Genomic DNA, 22630 nt, shown 5'->3' with positions numbered 1-22630 from the left:
CCTATGGTACACTAAGCATTCATACACTGGGTACAATGGAGTGGGCATTTGTAGGGATAAGAAAAGACAGGTTTTTTTTTTGTTGAACAACCTAATCTTTGTTAAAATCTAAAAAGCAGACACCAACAGGGAGCCACAACCACGGAAACATACTATCTCCTACAGAAATCCATTTCATCAGGGTGTCATCACCTGTAGAGTCACACCACAGCAAGAAGGCAGCAATACTGATGATAGCTCCATGCTGGTGTGTGATTCCACAGGTGCTAACTCTACAATAAACACAAGAACTAGGAGTAGGGGGAGCCCAATGTCTGCCCTTGAACCTGGTTGGCCATTAAATAAGATTAAGACTGATCTGACTTTGGCATAGGGTCAGTTTTCAACCTGTCAGTCATAGCCATCAACAATAAACCCTGAAGCATTTGCCTGTGGAAGACCTTGGCACAGTAACAACACAGAGGCATGAAGGTAATGATAATGTATGACTGCTCTGATAGCCCAGGTTTAAGTCTGACCTCTGGTGTTCTGTATGTGGAGTTCGCACATTCTCCCTGTGAGACTGTTGGCTTCACCTGGGTGCTTATGTTTCCTCCTGTATCCCAAAGATGTGCTGGATGGTTAGTTAATTGATTGCTGTAAGTTACTCCTAATGGGGTTTTGATAGGCATGAGAAAAAGTTAATAAGCTATAGAGAGATAAATTAGTGAATCTGATTGCTACGATTACATCGCATGTGATGAATGCCTTGTGTTGTAATAAAATACAAAAAAAATGTTTCTATATTAAATATATTTCATTTTTTGGAGGAGTAATTTTCAGAAACATGATTCTTGAAAAACCTTATCCCTATCTTAAAGAGATAATACTTAATTCTGTAACTATGTACCCTACTTCAGAATTTCTCATGAGGGAAATATTCTCTCAGTATCAGCCTTATCAAAGACCTTTGCAATCCTCTAAGTTTCCATAATATCATCTCTGATGATGAACTCGACTAAGTGAGGGTCTGTCCTCAAAGGCAAGCCCTCTATTCACAGAAAGCAACCTAGTGAATTTTTCCTAAACTTTCTCCAATACGAATATAATATTTCGCACATTGTGTAAGGAGACCAGAACTCTGCAGCTTGCCCAAGAACAGAAACAGATAAAATCTCACCAGCATATGTTGGGAAGTTTGTTAACTTTATGGCATCAGTACAATAAAATAGATGATAAGTATACAGAACAAAAAAACTGTTACTTTAAGGATATATATGTCTACCAAATAAAGTAGTGCAAAAAAAGTAGTATGGTAGTTCTCATGGGCTCAATGTCCATTTAGAAATCAGATGGCAGAGGGGAAGAAGCTTTTCCTGAATTGCATAGTGTGTGGCTTCTGCATTTCCTTCCTGATGGTAACAGTGTGAAGAGGACATGTCCTGAGTGGTGGGGACTCTTAATGATGGACTTCGCCTTCCTAAGGTGCCACTCCTTGAAGGTGTCTTGGATACTATGGCCAGTACCCCGATAGAGATGACTAATTTTACAAGTTTTTGCAACTTACTTCGATCTTGTGCAATAGCCCCCTCCCCCACTGCACCAAACTAGACAGTGATGCAGCCAATCTCCTCAAACTCCTTCTGAAAGATAGCCGCTGTTGTGCCTTCTTTATAGCTGAATCAATGTGCTGCGTCCAGGTCAGGTCCTCAGAGATAGTGACACCCAGGATCTTGAAGTTGATCACTCTCTCCACTTCTGATTCCTCTATGAGCACTGGTGTGTGTTCCCTTGTCTTGCCCTTTCTGAAGTCCACAATCAGCTCTTTGATCTTGTTGATCCTTGAGGTTCGCCAGTGTTAATTTCCAGTCTGCACAGATTATGGTCTTTTGGTTAGGAAGCTGATGATCCAGTTGTAGATGGAGGTATAGAGGCCTAGGTTCTGTAGCTTGTTGATCAGGACTGTAGGAATTATGGTGTTAAATGCTGAGCTATTGTCATGTACAGCTTTCTGATATGAGTATTAGTGTTGTCTAGGTAATCCAAGGCTGCGTGAAGAGCCACTGAGATCACCTCTCTGGCAATAGACGAATTGCAGGTCCCTCCTGAAACAGTTGTTGATCTTAGTCATGACTAGCCTCTTAAAGCATTTCATCACTGTAAGTGTAAGTGCAACTGGACGATAGTCGTTCAGGCAGCTCACGCTGCTCTTCTTTGGCACTGGTATGATTGTTGCCCTTTTGAAGCAGATGAGAACTTCTGACTGTAGCAGTGAGAGATTGAAAATGTCTTGAATACCCTCGCCAGTTGGTTGGCACTGGTTTTCAGAGCCTTACCAGGTACCCCATCAGGCCCTGCTACCTTACAAGGATTCATCCTCTTGAAAGACAGCCTGACATCAGCCTCTGAGGCAGAGATCACAGGGTCATTGGATGCTTCAGGATCCTCATCGCTCTGGTTTTATTCTCCTTTTCTAAGTGATGTCATCTTATTTATACTTGCAGCTTCAAGCAAGTCTTTTATTTTTATACTCCACCTCCTTACTGTAAAGGTCTGCAATTTGTTAATAGATACTTCGTTTACCTGTATGCAAACTTTCTTTGCTTTGTATATCCGAGCATTTGTTTCCATATTTATTGCAAAGTTCTGCAGCTTTTTACCACTTAAATAACATTTTGCTTTTATGTCATTTCCTCTGTAGTGCGAATCTGTACATTTTCCCATGTTATGCTCCTGTCTACCAAATTTTTTGCATTTTCGCTAACCTTCCTCCCCACCACCTCTTAGCATCCAGCTCAAAATTTCTCACCCCACCTCTTTTCTATTGTAAGAAAATTTGATTTCAGTGCATTGCTGGAGTATAATCATATCTATTAGATCGACAGGGAATTATAAACAATTCCCACTAATTATAAATATGTAGATTTGTAATGTGTTTTATAGATTTCCCAGTCTTTTGAAGTGTGAGTAGTCTGACATGCTCTAGCTCATTTCCTTTTATTAAACTCCAGTTGTCCAAATCTTTCCATCCAGTTTAAAGTAGATATGAATACTAACAAGTTCCAGGTAGAAACTGCAAAGTTGCTTTTAAAGATGTTCTAATTTCTTCATTTCATCTGAAGTTCAGGTAGAAACTGTTGTTCATTGAGCCAAAGGCATAGAGATAAAGTAGTGCATATTTTTAGAAGTCTCCTTTTCAGCATAATCCTGATTATATTTGTAGATTTCTTCATATGGTCATTAATGATTTTTAGAGAGATTTGAGATGTTTACAATCGAGAGGTTTTTTTTTCTTTTTGGGGCAGCATTCAAAATGACTCTTTTCTCTACTTTCATTTTTGCATTTTTGCATTTTTCTGGAAGATTTTATTTTAATTGCCAAATTTAGTGCCATTGGAGAGCCATTCCCAATTATAGCACAGGCTGCTTTTGCCAGAACAGTCAGCAATAACCACTCAAGGTCACTGTTGTCTAACAGAGTCCAGCAGACAGATTACATTATGTCATCACCATTAGATGGGTGTACAGTTGCTATTTGCCTGAGAGCCTTAAAACATGGTGACAGCAAAATTGACAAAGCTCATTAGAAAGCAAAGGACAGCATGGCATTTTGCATGCAGCATGATACACAATAGTGTGACAAATAAAAGAGAGAAATGGAACTATCTTGTTAAAACAAAAATTACTGTTTTGTATATCCATTTAAAATCAGAAGCCCCTTGAACAATTTAACATTTTCTAGCACTGTATCAAAATAAAAACATGTGAATGACCATATTCCTTGACATAGGATGTGGCTACTTTGAGGCATAAACAATTGACATTTCAGACCGAGACTCTTCATCAAGATTTTTTATTCCTCTCCATAGATGCTGCCTGACCTGCTGAGTTCCCTCAGCATTTTGTGTGTGTTGTTCAAGATTTCCAACATCTGCAGAACATCTGATTTTACCCTTTCAGAAAATAATTTCCAGGCATCTTCCCTCTTCAGACTAAGGAAAAATTGTCATCATCTTCCCTATTATCTTCCTTCTCTCAATTGTTTCAAATCTAACCTCCCTCCAGATTTTTGATCCCTCTGCTAAGCAAGGTGCATCTTTCTTGTTTGTCTAGACCTGCCTTTCTCAAACTTTTTGCTTGGATGAACCCTTGAAATAATTTTTAGGTCTCAGAGAAAAATTATATCTACAGTTCACAGTACATTAGTATGATCAGTAAGTTATGGATAAACTAATCCAACAATAATTGTCAATAAAAATACAAAATGCTGGCAGAGCTCAGCAGGCCAGACAGCATCTATGGGAGGAGGTAGTGACGACATTTTGGGCCGAAACCCTTCATCAGGAGTGACCTCTGAAGGTTCAAATAATTGTCAATGCTCTTCTGAGTAGAGAATGAATTTTTAGCCAATCTTTCTAGGGGAAAAAAAAAATATTTAGGCTTAGCTTACCTTTCTTGAAATTAGTCTCTTTCTTTACCTTTCATACATTTAAAAGATGAATACAGCAGACATAATAAATTTCTCAATTCTGGGGTCAAACTTGAGAAAAGCAGTCATGAATTTCACCTTCAACATTTCTATCCTTGCTCTTGATGTTTGTTAAACAAGAAAAAGCTTACTCACACATGTAAGAATTTGAAAACTGCAGAAAAATTTTCATTGCTTTCCTATGAGTGTCAGGATACTTTCACAGAAATCCAGAACTTGTCCAGAGGCAGATCAGTAAATCTCATCTTGAGTGCATGATCAGGATGCAGCTCACAAAGTTCTTCCTCTTCTCTCAAAGGTCAAGTTCGCAGGTTGAGCAGAAGATTCAGAGAAAGCGTCCCTCACCCAGTCATACACATGTTGAAAGGGAGGAAAAATACTGTTCAGTTTTGTTTGCACTTCTTCCAGGTGATTTTCAGTAAGTCTCAAGGGTTTCTGAATCCTTCCTCGCTCTTAAGCCCAAGCAGCAAAGGAATCATTTCAAGATTTCCTTTTGCAACATGACTTTTCCAACAATTCAGTTTCCTTTTAAATCCAAGTATCTTGTCACTTGAATTCAAAACATACTGTCCATGACCTTGTAGAGACTTATTCAACTGGGTCATATAATGAAAAATGTCTTAAGTTGGCTAGTTTCTGCAGCCATTCTTCATCTTCAAAGCACTTAGCAAAATCTGGCCTACTGTTTTCTGGAAGGTACTCCTGCAACTCACCTTTCAGCTCAAAAACCCTATTGAGAACTCTTCCTCTGCTAAGCCACAGGATTTCTGTCTGTAGCGGGAGATCGGTGTGTGCTCTTTGTCCAGGTTTCACACAGTTTTTTTTTTAAACATTCTCAAGTGAACTAGTATTAAAGCTACTAAATAACTTCCCTTCTGAGTCCTTTTACTACCTTTTCAATCTGTTTGTTTTGAGATTCCAATAGACATTTAAAATAAAAAACACTTTTACATCTCATATCCTTGTGATTTATAGTTAAGTATCTATTCAATTTCGCTGAGGCCAGTGCTACACTTTTAAGACTGGACACAAGAGAATAGGACACCTCGGATCACCAGTCCATGTAAAACCCATTGATAAGTAGCTTTCATGGTAAAGACGGAGTTGTTTGTGTCTGTTGTTGTTCTAGTGCAGTGAAATGACTCAGAAGATTGTAATTCTTCATCATTAACCTTATCAGTATTGTCCGTAGGCCTAGGCCTCGAATCTTCTTCCATCTCACACCTCCTCTTCAAAAATTGTCACACTGGACTGTCTTTAGAATGAAAAGTTTCTTCCAATTTACTACTACACTGGTAGTTCATTCGCTCCCACTAGTCAGTCAGTGGTATGTAAGGGGAAGTTGGGGGAAGGAGTTTGAGAGGGAGAGGCTGATGTCATAGCTCAAGTTGGACGAGTCTATTCAATGCTGGAAAATGCACTTCACGGTCAACAGCCTACAGTCCTCCTCTCCACGCAATACAGCACTCACCAATTATCAGTGGTCTCCCTATCTCTTGTCAAAGCTTGAGAATGGACTCAACCAAATAAATATGCTCAAGCATGCAGTGCCATACTGAGCTGAGATTCCTAACAGGACTGCTCGGTCAATACCCACCACTGGCAAGTGCCAGCATCGCGCATTGCGCAAAGTTTAAAAAATGTTTTTTCTCATCACAATCTCTTGCAGAAGCACCAATGACTTCTCATGGAAGCTCATTTGAGAAAACCTGGTATAGACCTATAGGACTTTTAAACAACTTGAAAAGATCTTCTCTCAGCCAGAGTAGACCGTTTTAGTCTTTCCAGTCTTTTCTCATAATTAAAATTTTACAGCCCTGGCAGCATCTCCCATAATTGCTCTGCATACTCTTTGCATTATTCAGTAAGCAACAGGATGCCCCAATGTACAAGCCAAAAACAATTACTGGATCAAAGATGGTACAGTCCATATATATCTTCCTCTTTTGCATCTTTACATCATCAGATTATGAGCCTGGATTTTAAGAGAAACTTGATTAAGTTCAAAACATGAGTTCCGTGGGAGAAAAATTTCCCCAGTTTTCAGGCATTTGAAATGACTAAATTAGAAAAGAGGATCATGCATATGGTTTCAGTTTTTAGAGAAAAAATTGTGTCAAGAGTTAGGAGGAATTGTGTTCATCAACTCTTGCAACACATTTGGTAGATGTTTGTTCCATCAGCTGTTTGGAAAAGTTGTCCAGTTAACCTTGCCTCCCTATTCTTTCTTCATAACTTTCAATTTTGTCTTTATCCAGTTCCTTTTTGAAGTTATTATTGAGTATGCTAATATCATTCTGTCAAATACAGTCTAGATTGCGTTCTTCCTCATTGTAGTGAGGAAGAATTTTAATTTCTCCTGGTTCTTTGGGTATTTTGAAGAATCATAACTTGTAAAGTAGTCAGGTAGTTTAGGTAATTATTTAATAATCAGAACCATTCATTAACATCATGTTTGGATTTAACACCTGACTGAGCCCTGACTGTTCCAGTGAGGCACAATCTACAATTAGTTTTAGCATGCCACCTCGTACTTGTTGAAATATGGTTCAAGTCCATGGGCTTCCTTCATCTGCTGCATACATTGACAAGAAGCTATTCAGAGGATGACAAATACCATTCTTCTGCTCGGGCCAGGAATCAGTCTTGATATCTACTGTCCTTCATAATTTCATACTATTCTGTCCTGGGGTCCTAGAAGTGCAGCAAATTGAGTCCAACATTTTCTGTGTTGGGAAGCAGAAAGTAATGATTGGCAGATATTTTTGTGACTGAATGGCCTCTATCAATGTGTTCAGGGCTCGGTACTTAGCCTCTTGCTTTTTGAAATACATATGATTTGATTTTGACCTGAAGATAGGGGAATGGCAAAGAAGTTGCAAATGTTACAAAAAATTACCTATGTGATTGGTAGTGAGGAGGAAAGCCTTGGACTGCAAAAAAATATAGGTGGCAGAGAAGCAGCTGTGGAATTTTATCCAGAGAAGTGTGAAGTAATGCATTTGCAGAGATGCAAGGGAGAAAATGTAAGTGACGATACATTGTGAGTTGAGAGGAAGAGGCAATGTTAGAATGTGTCTCATAGATCAAGACATAAATGACGATTTCCTTTATTAACACTAGCATGGAGTGCAAGAGGACAAAACTCCATAGGTTGGAGCTTAACTACTGCATAGAGAAGAAATACAAGGAGCCAAGAAGTTTAATTATAGTAAAATATTGAGTAAAGTGATGTTGGTTTCCTCAGAACACCAGTAGATGAGAGAAGATTTGATAAACTATTTAAAATATGAACCCTAACATGGCTTTAGGAGGATGTTGTCAAAATTACGAAAATTGCATCTATTAGGAAAGATTACACAATAAAGGGTTGTTTTCTTCGGAACAATGGAGGCGAAGAGAAAATTGATGTGAGTTATAAAATATTAGCAATCAATAGAATAAAATTATAAAATAAGGAGGGTCTCTTTCCCTGAGCAGTGATCTGAAAGTAATTAAATTGAATCAAATCATGTTTTATTATTATTCAATGCATACATAGATACAGCTGAACGAGACCAAGTTCCTCTGAGGCCCAGCTGCAAAACTTTCAAAATAGCAAGTAACATAATTCAAAATAGTGAGCAAAGAAACATATTCATTCAAAATATGAGGAGGAGGCAGGAGAATGGGGATGACTGGAAGAATGGAATCAGCCCATGCTTGAATGGCGGAGAAGACTCAATGGGCTGAATGGCCTGCTTTTGCTCTTGTATCTTAAGGTCTTACGGTCTTAAATAAAACATACATATAATCCAAGACCCTGAGCATCAATGTCTTGCAATCGATGATACAGTCTCCTGGCACACAATCCAGCATGTCATTCCACCATTTGAACACAGAAGGGCAGCACCAATGGGAAGGTCAGGCCCCAGACATGCACAGATGCCTCGGTGTAATGCTTCTGCATCTTCTTGCCTGGTCTCCAGCAGCAGGCAAGCCCAAGGCTTGAGGCTGGCCCTCACTACAACTGAGGTTATGTGGCTCCATGTCCTCTGTCCCTCCACCCAGGCAACTAACATCATCACTGTAAATGATACATGGAACAAGTAAAAGTTGGAGATGTGGATGGTAAATCATTGAAGGAAATGAATTGTTTTCACGTAGAGAGTGGTAGGAGTCTGCTAATGGCAGAAACCTTGATTATGTTTACAATATTGTGTGCAAGACTTCAGAAAGTGTGAGATGAGGGAACACACACCAGTCCTCATAGAAGGATCATAAGTGGAAAGAGTGAACAACTTCAAGTTTCTGGGTATCAACATCTCAGAGAATCTATCCTGGGCCTAACATAATCGATGAGGCTACAAAGAAGGCACAACAGCAGCTTATATTTCATTTGGAGTTTGAGGAAATTTGGCATGTCACTGAAGACACTCACACATTTCTACAGATGTACCATGCAGAGCATTCTAACTGGCTGCATCACAGTCTGGTATGGGAGGCGAGGGCTACTGCACAGGATAGAGATAAGCTGCAAAGAATTGTAAACTTAATCAGCTCCATCATGGTCACTAGCCTCTGTAATATGCAGATCATCTCAAGGAGCGATGCCTCAGAAAGGCAGCATCCAATATGAAGGAGCCCATCACTCAGGACATGTCGTGTTTTCATTGCTACCATCAGGAAGGGGGTACAGAAGCCTGAAGGCACAATCAACAATTCAGGATTGAGGAACAGCTTCTTCCCCTCTGCAATCTGGTTTCTGAATGGACATTGAACCCATGAATAGTACCTCATTACTATTTTTTAGATTTTTGCACTAACTTATTTTAATTTTTATATATATGTAATTCACAGTTTTTTCTTTATTATCATGTATTGCATTGTATTGCTGCTGCAAAGACAACAAACTCTATGCATATGCCAGTGATATTAAACCTTATTCTGATTCTCTATTTGGAAGAGCTGTGGGTAACAAGGCTATGGATCAAGAATAGGAAAATGGGGATTGGGTGTTTTTTCATATGCATTGACACAATAAATCAAGTGGCCACTTTCTGTGTCATAAAGTTTCCATGATTAAATTTACTCATAAACATTAATCTCTTAATTTTGTATGTCCTAGAAATTCGCCTTGCTTTGCATGATGCAATGTATGCATGTGCATATGTTCCATGCTTGCTTATGCATGAAATACAAATGTTATTTTCTTCTATTCTCCTATCAATATTGGTAATTTTAGATATTCAGTCAAATTCTGACGTAGGATTGTTTCTCTTTATTTGGTGTTAAACCTATCTAGCTGCAATTTTGTACATAGTTGTAAGCAAATGCCATCCTACTTACTCCATGGATCTTAGCAATTGCAATCTTCTGTTTAGCAATTCCTGATTTGAAACAGTTTTGGGCACATTTCACATAGAATTATGCTTGAAATATTCAATTTTGGCCTTGCTATTTAGACTAAGACCCTGGTCTTTTTGGTGTGTGTTGTTTTTCTTTGCAATTGTTCCATTTCCCTATAGAGCAGAGGAGTAATAATAGATCCAATTTCAATTCCTCCAGCATGGATTTTGTTGAAGCTCTGTCTGGCCTTTTTATTTGGAAGAATAGGTGAAATGTTTGGGCTCTATTGCATAGATCATTTACACCTAGGCCAGAAGTGTTGGAAAAATTATCTTAAATGCCATGTTTGCCAGTAATGCAAACGCAGTGCAATTCAGTGTCTCACTGCAGGAGTACACTGTCCAAATGAAAATGGTTGAGGTGAATGAAATTACCTGAACACACCAAGTTTCAATTTATTTTATTTAGAGGTACTGTGTGAATAGGCCCTTCTGGCCCTTCGAGCCACACCTAGCAATCTCTGACAACCCCGATTTAATCCTAAACTAATCACAGGACAATTTACAATGACCAATTAACCTAGTAACAGCCACTTCTTTGGATTGTGGGAGGAAACTGGAGCACCCTGAAAAAACCCACACATCCCACGAAGAGGACACACAGAGAGTCCTTACAAAATCGCCTGGATTGAACTCCGAATTCTGATGCCCCAAGCTGTAATAGCATTGCACTAACCACTAGGCTACTGTGGCACCCAGTTAAAATTCTAAATATTGATGATGAAGAGAAGAATGAGTGGGGGACATATGAGCTGCACCTCTGTAAATAAATTAAAGACATCAAAAATAAAAGAATTGGCCCATTCTATACACTCCATCTTTACGAAGCTTTGCATAGAAAGCTAATGCTGACCTTAGCAGCTCCTGACAGCTTGCCTTGTTCTAAGTATCTCACGTGATCACATTAATCTGCAGCCTGTAATCACCAACGGCAGAGCTGCAGAACAAATCGCCCCTTTGTCCCACACTGTAGATATTCAGCTCAGCCCCCAACTCGGGCCTTCTCCCTTGTTTTTCCTGAGCTTGGTTGCAGTGGAGTAAAACCACTTGGAGTTTTAAATTTGCTTTTATTAAAAACAGTTTCTAAAAAACCTTTCAAATGACTGAGAGTTTATCCAGCACAGAGTTGGGATTTCATTCTTAATTTTTGCTAAATTACCTAGTATCAGGCCAGCACAATGGTATCAGTGTTACTGTAAGCCTGATCTTTCTCATTTAGTGAGGGCAATTCACCAAAGCTTCTTGACCTTCCTGGATGTATTGAGGGTCTTGTCTGTCCAATTCCCTGATGTGTACTTGACTTAATTTGCATCCATACTGGGTCATATTCTTTTATGGGTTCACACGTACAACATGACCATTTGGGTGGATTGCCTCCACAAGAAATTATCCATTGGTGAAAAATGGACAACAAACCTGGTCATTGTGGCACAGGATACCTGACCTATTGTAGAAAGTCATTTCAGTTGTTTGGAATTTGTAAGGAAGGTATCTTGGAGAAAGCAATAATGGATTTAGACATCAACACTGGAGCAGAATTAGGCCGTTTGGCTGATTGGGTCTGCTCTGCCATTCCATTTATTATCCCTCTCAACCCCATTCTCCTTCCTTCAACCCATAACTTTTGATGTTCTTTCTAGTTAAGAACCTATCAACCCCAACTTCAAATATACCCAATGACTTGGTCTTCGCAACCATCTCTGGCAGTGACTTCTGCAGTTTCACCACCCTCTAACTGAAGAAATTCCTCCTCATCTCAGTTCTAAATGGGGGCATCTTTGTATTCTGAGGCTGAACACTCTGGTCTTAGACTCCCCCACTACAGGAAATATTCTCTCCACTTCCAATATTCAGTAGGTTTTAATGAGGTCCCCCTCTCGTTCTTCTAAACTCCAGTGAGTACAGGCCCAGAGCCATCAAACACCCCTTGTGTTAACTCTTTAATTCCCAGGATCATTCCCATGAAACTCCTCTGGACTCTCAGTAATAAAGGCATCAACAACTTGTATTTATGTGGGCTCTTTGAATTAGTAAAGCATAGCAAAGAATATGATTGGAATGTGATCACATAAAATTTGAACGATTAGGACATATTGGGATAGCTATCCAAAGGCCCATGGTAAAGCATGACAGTGAAGAACAGAATTTCCAGAGGTAACAGCTTTGGCAACTGAAGCTGCAGCAGCAATTAAAATCAAGGATCCTTGTGCTAGTGGTGCTGGTTTCATTTTGCATCTGTCAGTGCCATTTCCATCATATTCCCCTCTCATATTTTGCAATTCACAGTGGCCTTGTACGTTCCTGTAAAGGTTGCCGCTTCTTCCCAGTTGACCGCTGTCTGCAGCAGCTCCACGGGCAGCAAACAACAGAAAGCCCCTGAGTGCAGCAAACCGGATCGAGAAATCAGTGTTGGTAAAGATTCAAACCTGTGATATTTAGTTCATTTTGAAAATGCTAAATATAAGTGGGCCATGTTTGCATGGTATCACCAAAGTCAGAGGTGCATGATCTAATGAAGTGCCCACAGTAAGAAGGGGAGGGATCCTGAACAGAGATTCCAGAACAGATTGTGACCTTTCCTATATATAAAAAAAATTCCAAGATAAAAGTATTAATTAACAAATTAAACGAAAGCCTGACCTAATGATTGCTCTCTTGCCTCAAAGTCTTTAAACATGGTAGGTTAAGTTTAAAAGTAATTAAAAGTGCATAGAATATACTTGATTTCTGGAGGCTTCAGTATACAAAAGCAAGGAGATGATGTTTTTAAAAAATTATATATTGTTATATAGTTAGGATGTTGGTTTTCAAATGTGGGCACTACACCATAGGAAGAGTGCCAAGAGGATGCACGGGATATTGAGTAAAGTGATGCCCGATGTGGAGATAATTGAGAGCAAACACGAGGAAATCTGCAGATGCTGGAATTGATAATTGAGAGGCCTGGATTGTTTCTCCTAGAATAAGGAAACGTAAGAGAAGATTTAATGCAGGCAGATAAATTCATGATTGTTTTGAAAATAAGGAGAACTGATACCACTCTTAGAAGATTGGATAACTGGAGAAAACAGATTTAAAGTTGACTTAAAATTATAGAGATGAGCAATGGCATTTAAAAATTAATCCCTCTTCATGTGTCATTAATCCCACCCTGTGTTACAGAAATACGACTTTATGAAAATTTTCCCATAACTTCCTAAACAGTTTTTCAAAATAGTAATGAAATGTTTAATGATACTAGAAGCTGGTTACAATATTTTCCAGCAAATAATTGTGGTAATTTTATGATGAATGTGATGAAATGAAGGAATTTTAAGGGGAAAAGCCGAATGCTTTTGTGAATAGCTATAGAAACTGTACACTTCATACTTAAAGAAAATTTGTCTCTTAGTCAGTTCTCGGGAACTTCTTTCTAGCTCCCTCCCCTTCTTTCTCTGTTATTCTCACTCTACCCTTCTTTTTTTCACTCTCACTCTACTCTTCTCCCTCTTGCTCAGATGCTATCCTCTTCTCCCCCTCTTATCTTGTATCTTCTCTGACTGTTATCTGGGGTGTGGGTGTTGGTAGTGGTTAGAAATGTGCTTTATTGTAAGACCATACTCATAAATGCATGGTATCAGAGGGCTATCACTACCTAGAATTCTAAACTGCTCTGGTGTAGCTTTTCATAACTTCAGGGAAAATATGGGGAAAATTGAGGGCAGTGGCTGCAGAAGTGAAAAAATCGAAACTGCAATCACTTTAATATAGCAGGGGGAGTGGTGATGTCTCTAATGGAACTGTTAAATTAAAATTATAAGAGTGAAGGCTGATTGTATATCAGAGTAATGGAAAATAAAAATGTGCCAATTGCATCAGGCAGATTTTTTATCCATCTGTACATCTGAAAGTAATGCCAAATGGAGACAGTTGATCAAGGGTGACAGATTTAACTGTTTTAAAAAAAAAGGTGATTAGCAGAGGAGTAATTATTATAATCAACTCGTCTGCGGATTGTGTTGCCTGGTAATCTAATGCAGGCTAGCCACTGTCAGCCATAGTTTAAGATGTAGGATAATGAGCTTTGAAGGACAGACAACTGATAGGCTATTTGTAGTCTGGTTGCATTAAAGCAGGGACATCTTAAACTTCGAATGAGGCATAAGACCATATGACATAGGAGCAGAATTAGGCCACTCAGCCCGTTAAGTCTGCTCCGCCATTCCATCAAACCCCATTCTCCTGCCTTCTCCCCATAATCTCTTATGTCCTGACTAATCAAGAACCTATCAACCTCCACTTTAAACATAACCGTCTGTGGCAATGAATTCCACAGATTCACCACCCTACTCCATCTTGGGTACTGGCCGCTGAGGTATTCAAGACATCTTTAAAGAGTGATGCCTCAGAAAGACAGTGTTCATTATTAATGACCCATGAGCATTTTTTTGTTTTGCACTATTTTTTAATTAAACTATTTATTATATATATATTTAATGTAATTGATTTACTTATATTTTTCCCTATATTATCATGTTTTGCATTATACTGCTGCCGCTAAGTTAACAAAGTTCACAACACAAAATGCTGGTGGAACACAGCAGGCCAGGCAGCATCTATCGGGAGAAGCACCGTCGACGTTTCAGGCCGAGACCCTTCATCAGGACTAACTGAAAAGAAAGGTTAGTCCTGATGAAGGGTCTCGGCCTGAAATATCGGCAGTGCTTCTCCCTATAGATGCTGCCTGCTGTATTCCACCAGCATTTTGTGTGTGTTGCTTGAATTTCCAGCATCTGCAGATTCCCTCATGTTTAAAGTTCACAACATATGCTGATGATATTAAGCCTGATTCCGATTCTCTAGCTAAAGAAATTCCTCCTTATCTCTGCTCTAAATGGATGTCGCTCACTTCTGAGGCTGTAACCTCTGGTCCTAGACTCCCCCACTATATGAAACATCCTCTCCACATCCACTCTAAATAGGTTCAGCCATTTGCTCCAAGTCAGCTCCATATTCATTTTACTATCTCACCCCATCCACTATTCCTGTTTGCATTTATGCAGGTTCTGTGTATCTCTTTATGGTCAATTTCTGTCCTGGGCATTTCTTTTAAAGATTTATGTACCTCATCCTATAATTCCTTTACTTGTTTTTATCCTGCCTTGTTCCTCCACTTAATGAAACAGAATTTATCAACCTATTATTCACATTAGACTCCTTACTATTACAATTAATGCATCTTTTTTCTCAGATGTTGGTTGATGAGGGTTATTTGGTTATTGGTTGATGTGGGTCGTGGTCTAGGATTCATATTTTATTTCATGGAATCCACTCCATGGCACAGGCATTTAGCCCATTTCAAAGTTGTTGAATTCCTAGTTGCAGCTCAAAGAGAAACTTACCAATTCTGTACCTATGTGTAAACCAGACAGTTAAATGTGGGTGCAAAGTTAAGTTCCAGTAAGTTCTGTTACATTACTGGCCTCAAGTACAGTAATATATTTCCATTTCTGTGATTTACTGATCTGTGTTCAGCTCGAATACCAATTAAAATGTATTTAGGCTCGCCTAAAGGTAACCTCCATTCTGGAATTAAAAGACAATTTCCACACGCTGATTTTCTCAGGTTCCTTTCGTATTCTTTGTCATTCAATATTGGGAGCCATTTTCATAAGAAAAACCAGGATTGAGAGAACAAGAGGAATGTCTGTGATCGAGGAAAAAAATGGAGCGGCCCAAGTATATTGCAGTGCTTTCAGAACCATCAAATTGGTAGACGGGGGCGGGGGGGGTGGCGGTTGCAGAAGAAATCAACAGTTGTCGAAATTGAGATTAAACAGAAATACCAGAGACCACAATAGGTGGTCACCACTGTATCAGGCATTCAAAAGAAAGAAACAATGTGTGAAAATTTTTGATAGTAGTTGCATGGATTAATACATGGGTTAAAAGTATATGAGAACTTGGGCCTTATTTTTAAGAGAGTGCAAAAGACAAGAGATTTTACTAAATCTCTATTAAATACTAGTTCCACTTCAGAAAGAATACTTGATATGAAATAAATAATTCTCTTCTGCCTGGATTAGATGGCCACCAAGCAAATCATAGGCCTTGACAGGAATCATTCAACCCTTCATGGTTGAACCTCCTCAGCCTCAGCAAGTTCCCTTTCTGTGCAATTTGTTCAAGCTTCTCTGAAAGTTAAGCTGATTTAAATATCAATTAGCTAAATTGTCAAAGTCAATTTGCATTGCTGTAGAGCAATGGTTGATGTTATCATAAGGGTTATTCTCCAACATTCTTGAGCTGAAAAGAGAACAAGCCAGATTCTGCTGCTCAGCGCATTAAACTATTTGTATTTCTACAATCCCTTCAACTCAATGAAATGTGTTAAATCACTTCATTAACAAAAAATTAACACCAAGCCATATAAGCCAGCATTTTTGGCAAAGACAGGTTTTGAGGAGTATCTGAAGAGCTACAAGCACTTTAAAGAAGAACCTCAGAGGAAGCTGAAGCTACAGATAGTGATAACATTGCCAAGCAAAATTAGCTGTAGGCAAGGACTGGAGGAGCTGAGAGGTTTTTGAAGGTTGTAGAAGTGAAGGAGATTACACTGATGGCAATGTGTGATGACATTGAGGGATTCAAATACGAGGTTGCAAATTTTAAGACTTGAGGGTTTGCTGAACCAAGGTCAGTAAACATGGGAGTGGTGGGTGTGCAACAGTACAAATTAGGATACAGGCAGCAAGGGCTTTGGATGATCTCCACTGTGTAGAAGATAGGATTGTAAGTGTTTTATTTTACTCTCTTGGTACGTTCACAAAATATTACAGTATGACAGTGGAGAATAGGGAATTAAAGAGACATGAGAAAGGAATTGGCCAGAATTGATTGGAAAAGAACGCTGACAGGGATGACAGCAGAGCAGCAATGGCTGGAATTTCTGGAAGCAATTTGGAAAGCCAAAGAGGAAGCAGTATTCCAAAGGAAAGATGATACCGCCATGGCTAACAAGAGAAGTCAAAGCCAACATAAAAGCCAAAGTGAGAGCATATAATAGAACAAAGATTAGTGGGAAGTTAGGGAATTGGGAAGATTTTAAAAACCAACAGAAGGCAACTAAAAATGTCATTAAGAAGGTACAGATGGAATACAAAGGTAAGCTAGCCAATAATATTAAAGAGGATAACAAATGTTTCTTTGGATACATAAAATGTAAAAAGGAGGTGAGAGAACACTGGAAAACAATGCTGGAGAGGTAGTAATGGGGGAACAACAAAATAGTGGATGATTATTGGCAAAGATGTAATGTTGAACTGTATAAAGTACTGGAGAGGCCTCACTTGGAGTATTGTGAGCATCTTTGGGCACCTTATCTTAGAGAGGATGTGCTAAAACTGGAGTAGGTTCACGAAAATGATTCCAGGATTGAATAGCTTGTCATATGAAGTGTGTCTGATGGCTCTGGGCCTGTATTCACTAGAATTCAGAAGAATGAGGGGGTGACCTCATTGAAACCTATCGATATCTTTCATTATTTAATAGAATGGATGTGGAGAGGATGTTTCCTATGGTGGGAGAGTCTAAGACAAGTGGACTCAGACTCAGAATAGAGGGGTGTCCTTATTGACCGGAGATGAGGAGGAATTTCTTTAGCCAGAGAGTGGTGAATCTGCTGAATTCTTTACCACTGGTTGCTGTGGAGGCCAAGACTTTTTGCATTTTTTAAGGCAGAGGTTGATAAGTTCTTGACTGTTCAGGGCATAAAGAGATATGAGGAGAAGGCAGGAGAATGGAGCTGAGAGGAAAGTTGGACCAGCCCTGATCAAGTGACAGCAGGTATGATGGGCCAAATAGCCTAATTCTATCCTATGTCTTAGGTCAATACAGTCCATTTCAGATTCAGATTCAGTTTATTGTCATTTAGAAACCACAAATGCAATGCAGTTAAAAAATGAGACAATGTTCCTCCAGAATGATGTCACAAAAGCACATGACAAAACAGACTACACCAGAAAATCCACATAACGTTTGGCAATCCCCAGTCCAGAGTCTGGAGAGGCTGCTGCATATTAATATCGCGCTACCATCTTAGCGTGTTCCCCAGAAAGCAGCTCCAATTCCACCAGACAAACAAGACCAAAAACTAAAGCTACAAGACCTGCACAAAATCATATAGTTACAACAGTGAAAACAATAGCATAATTGATTAAAAAAAAACAGACCATGGGCACAGTAAAAATAGTCCAAAGATGTTAAAAGACTATAAGTTTGAAAATTCATTGGCAATTCTAATATAATTCAAGCAGATACCTGATAAAGTACATCTTTATCAAAAATCTGGTTTGTTCTTGACCCATGCCAGAGAAACCGCTTGACTGCCAGGCGTTAACATTTTTAGAATTGATCAGGACTGGCAATTAAGTCTTCATTGTTCTCTCTGCTGATATTAGTTGCCTACAAAAGTGTACCCAGTGAAATTCAGGACATGAACTGAGGGAAAATTCTCCACTTTACAATTTCAAATGACTCCTATGGTTCCATCCCCTCCCCCCCCCCCCCCCAACTTTGTGATTAGCCTCAGTCCCTTTCTTATTAAGACACAACTAAAGGCTTTGTTGCTGAGCGATGTTATTGTGTAATTGGGTTTTATTAAAACTACTGAATCCAAGTCAGTCTAGGAGTAAGGTAATGAGCTTAATTCCAGGGCTTATGACAAGCTAGTGGCTCTGTCCTATTCACAGTCTGATATCTTTCCTTTCTCCATATGAAACTGGCCTAAGTGGACTGCTCATCACATGTGGGGACTCCTAAAGTAGGGGCATAACTGCATGATGGTCACTTCTAAGTCCAATAAGGAATTTTAGAAAAATTACTTAACCCTGCAAATGATGAGAGTGAAAAATACCTTTTCATAAAGAGTTGAATATAGACATATTCAAAGGGATGCTAGATAATCAGAAGAATAAGCCAGTGGTATTAGATGAACAAGCATCCTGGAGAGGCTGGTGTAAAGCACAGTGCATCTTTCTATGTTTGCTTCTCATGGCTAGAATTTTAATTTGCACATTATCTTAAGTGGTTAAAGTGTTTGTGGTTATAATCTAATTTTTTTAACTGACATTCAGCAGTTCAGTAAGAGTAGAATTAGACATGTATGGAAATAATACCCCTGTAATGATTTGCCCTCCATTACTTCCACTTTGAAATATCATGGAAGCTTATGGATTCGGTGTTGGCTCTCAAAAACGCAGCTATGCTGGGTCCCGGGTCTAATGCCATTACCATTTGTACATAACTCTGTACTATTCCTTGTTCTTAATATGCTTCACCAAGCTCCTTTTAAAAATATATATTTATAGAATAACATTCATCCCTATTTGTCCAGTTAGAATGGTCTAGATCTAATAACTGTGAATGGATGACAATTGTCCTTAACTTCTAGATTTTGCATTAGTGATTATAACTTATAATTAGTGATCTACTTGCCAGAGAGAATGTTTGTTCTTTATTGTTCTGAAAAGTATTTCATTTCATTTTGGAAAACCTCAATCAGATCACTCATAATCTCTCCTCTAAAGTGAACAATCCACACCTTTCCAACCTCTCGTGATCAATGCCCCTTATCCTTTGTAAGCCGCTCCTTATCCTTAAATATTACTTAATGTTGTACCTGGAATTGTCCATAGTGAGACTACAGATAAATCCATTTCTACTTTTCTCCAATGGCTACATGTGGTGTTAGGGCCAGTCCTTACAGTTAGAGGAGCCAGAAGTGTCCTGCTCCATTTTGCCCAGTGTGTAAGCCCACTTCATTTCTTTTGAATACTCTAATTTGGTTGCATGTGAGCACAGAGCGGGGGGTGGGATCGCAGGTAAGAGTTTTTTCTTGGTATACTTTGAAAGCTTGTCAACTCATGTCAGGATGAAGATGTAAAGATTAGCTTCATTAAAGTTTAATTCTAGACATATAGACAAGTATTGAATAAAAAATAAAAGCTTCGTCTGTTTACACATTAATCATCAATTATATAACCCGTAGGATTAACCCCACTAAATCATTCACATGGCTAAGTCCTCTGAATGTTTCAAAATGAATTAAAAATAACTTGGCACAGTAAAGCCTTACAGAATTAGCTCAAATGTAGAGAGTCAGCTAACGTTTTAAAATGGGGAAATATATTTAAGTGCAGGAGATTTTGTCAGTTTGCTATTTAATTTCTGCCAGAAAAAAAGTCACTCAATAGTCCACCCTAGGTAACACATGCAAAAAAAAAAAATTGCAGGTTATATCTATATTGAACCTTTCACAGTCTTCAGACCTACAGCCAATGAAATGTTTGAGCACCCAAAACGTGGATAAGGTTTTTGACAAGTTCATTATTAATTCTATGCAATAATTGGGTGAGATCAGACAGTGAGATGTGAAGGGTCACTCTAATGGAAGATAGAAAGATAGGTACTTTATTGATCCCAAAGGAAGTTGATGTGTCACAGTAGCAGTACAAATTCACAGATATACAATATTAGAAGAGAAATAAGAAGAATAAATAAAAGTAAGTTACCTTAAACAGTCAAAGAAGAGGGGTCATCACTGCCCCAGCTATAGTTCGACTCATTATAGAGCCTTATGGCCAAGGGTAAGAATGACCTCATATGGCACTCTTTGGAGCAGCGCTGTTGTTTTACTCTATTACTGAAAATGCTCCTCTGTTCAGCCAAAGTGGCATGCAGACGGTGAGAAACATTGTCCAGAATTGTTAGGATTTTCCATAGTATGCTTTGTTCTACTGCAGCTTCCAATGTCTCCAGTTTGACTTCTATAACAGAGCCAACCTTTCTAATCAGTTTATTGAGCCTGTTGGCATCACCTGCATTGGTGCCATTACCACGTAGAAGAGTGTACTGGCAACAACAGACTGATAGAATATGTGAAGGAGAGAGAATTGAAGACGTGTATAAATGTCTAAGATTCCCATTCACTATTGACATCAATAAATTCTGCCAAAAGGCTACCTGTGTAAACATCCGAAGTAGGAGACTGCTTTGATGCCATTAATTAATATTGTGATGCTCACTATCCAGCAGATAGTGAAGCCATTTGGATGAGAGAGCTCTTGTCATTTGATTGTCTGGTGCCAAACATTCAGTAGTACAAGTTACATGTGTATACGTTATTCTTGAAGGCTCCAGCTGTTTCCTGGCATTTAGGTAACCACCCTTCTGCCTTCATCAGCCACCTGCTCTTCACGATTCAGCTACCATTGTGGGTAACAGTTGGTTGCCTAACCTTTAACTTATCTCAGTTGAATCCACTACTATCCTTGTTCAAAGTTCCAACTGGATTGTGATCAGTGGCTGGTTATTATTTTTTCCCTGCTGTTCCTGATTCAGAGACCAGACTCACAATTGCATTACAACTGTGCTCAGGTTAGGACTGACCATAAGGACCTTTAGATCAAACTTTTCTCAATTATACTATTCTTACACTGGGAAAAGATTTCCTTTGTTCATAAGCACAGGGTGTTCCTCTGCTCATTATTAGTAGCTCAGGCACAACTATTACAAAAAGCTAACAGAAGAAATCCTTTGCTTGTTTGACACCAGTAAATTTAATCTCTCTCCATTAAAAGGTACGCTTTGGCCATGACCAAATTGAATAGAGATTTACTTTCCTTTAGTTTAATCTTTTAGTTTACTTTTCTATTATTATTTTAATTTCTTTCATTATTTAGTTCAATATTGATACTTTTAAATGTCTCTGAATATAAGAGAAATTTAACACCAGTAAAATCATGACCAGCTTAGCTGCTTATTGAAGGATGTAGGAAGTGTTTTGGGTGCAGGCCCTCTTCACTGTGCCACCAGTTTGGAATATGGAGAATGTGAGATCTAGTCCATCCGGCTCAGGTAAGTATGAATGTGATTTTGCTGGGTGACATTTCTGAGCTGGAGGGGAGAAAAGTTGCTTACTTTGGTTCAGGTGCATTCCTTCTATCTGATGGTTGATAATGGGGGGCAGATTCCCAGAAAGCACATTGAATATCACTTTAGTTACTTCTGCGAGGAAATAATAGAACTGCACCTATATAACACACAAATAAGACATTTTTCAGGGTGCTTCACAGAAGAGAAAAGGGCATTATGCAAAACTGGATTAACAAGAGACAATTCAAGACAGGAAGTGAGGTTAGAAGATGTTTGAGGAGGTGGTAGTGAGGAGTATGTTCCAGAATATTCAACTAAGTTGGCTGGAGCTTCAGTCACTAATAGGAGAGGATAAACAAGAACTAGACCTAGAAAGCAGAGGACTAAAGGTTGAGGGAGGTTCCACACTGAGATTACAGTACAGGCATGCATAGTTTATCTGCTTGGTATGACTACAGTATAAATTGCTATATTTGAATATACCATAGAATCATTACTTGTTGGGGAGGAGGGTTTCAATGGGAATGTTGGTGAAATGTATTTTTACACTAAAATTAGGAACTAATCCAGAATGTTACCTTGGAAATCTGGAAGTACTTTCACAGAACTTTCTCTCTGATAAAGTCCTTCATTGTGTCAGGTAGCATAAAAGTGTGTCTCCTTTTCCTTCTTCCTTTCTATCCCTCCCCCTCACTCTATCCCTTCCCTTCTAACCCTCCCTACCCCTTCCCTCTCTGTCTCTCACCACCCTTCCTCCATCTCTCTCTTTTCTGTCTGCTTTTCCTTATACTCCTGTAGCTGAAGGATTGTTGGCTCTTCAGAGTTCCAAATAACATTTCATGATCCCTGTCTCTAATATGAG

The 22630-nt window shown here is 38.9% G+C and overlaps 1 protein-coding gene across 4 annotated transcripts in view; it reads left to right on the top strand.

Moving 5' to 3' along the window:
* Positions 1–22630, top strand: part of nrf1 (nuclear respiratory factor 1) — a 78750-nt gene that overhangs the window by 52589 nt on the left and 3531 nt on the right. For 2 of the 4 annotated variants that reach the window (XM_059987050.1, XM_059987051.1), the window contains one exon: positions 12142–12267. The exons of the other annotated variants lie outside the window; for them this stretch is intronic. In XM_059987050.1, the coding sequence (XP_059843033.1) occupies positions 12142–12267 (126 nt within the window). The remainder of the gene's footprint in view (positions 1–12141; positions 12268–22630) is intronic. 4 annotated transcript variants of the gene reach the window in all.

The sequence above is a fragment of the Hypanus sabinus genome, chromosome 13 (assembly GCF_030144855.1).
Source record: "Hypanus sabinus isolate sHypSab1 chromosome 13, sHypSab1.hap1, whole genome shotgun sequence".
NCBI lineage: Eukaryota > Metazoa > Chordata > Chondrichthyes > Myliobatiformes > Dasyatidae > Hypanus > Hypanus sabinus.
The sequence above is the reverse complement of the archived record's forward strand: the minus strand, read 5'-3'. Positions and strand labels throughout refer to the sequence as shown.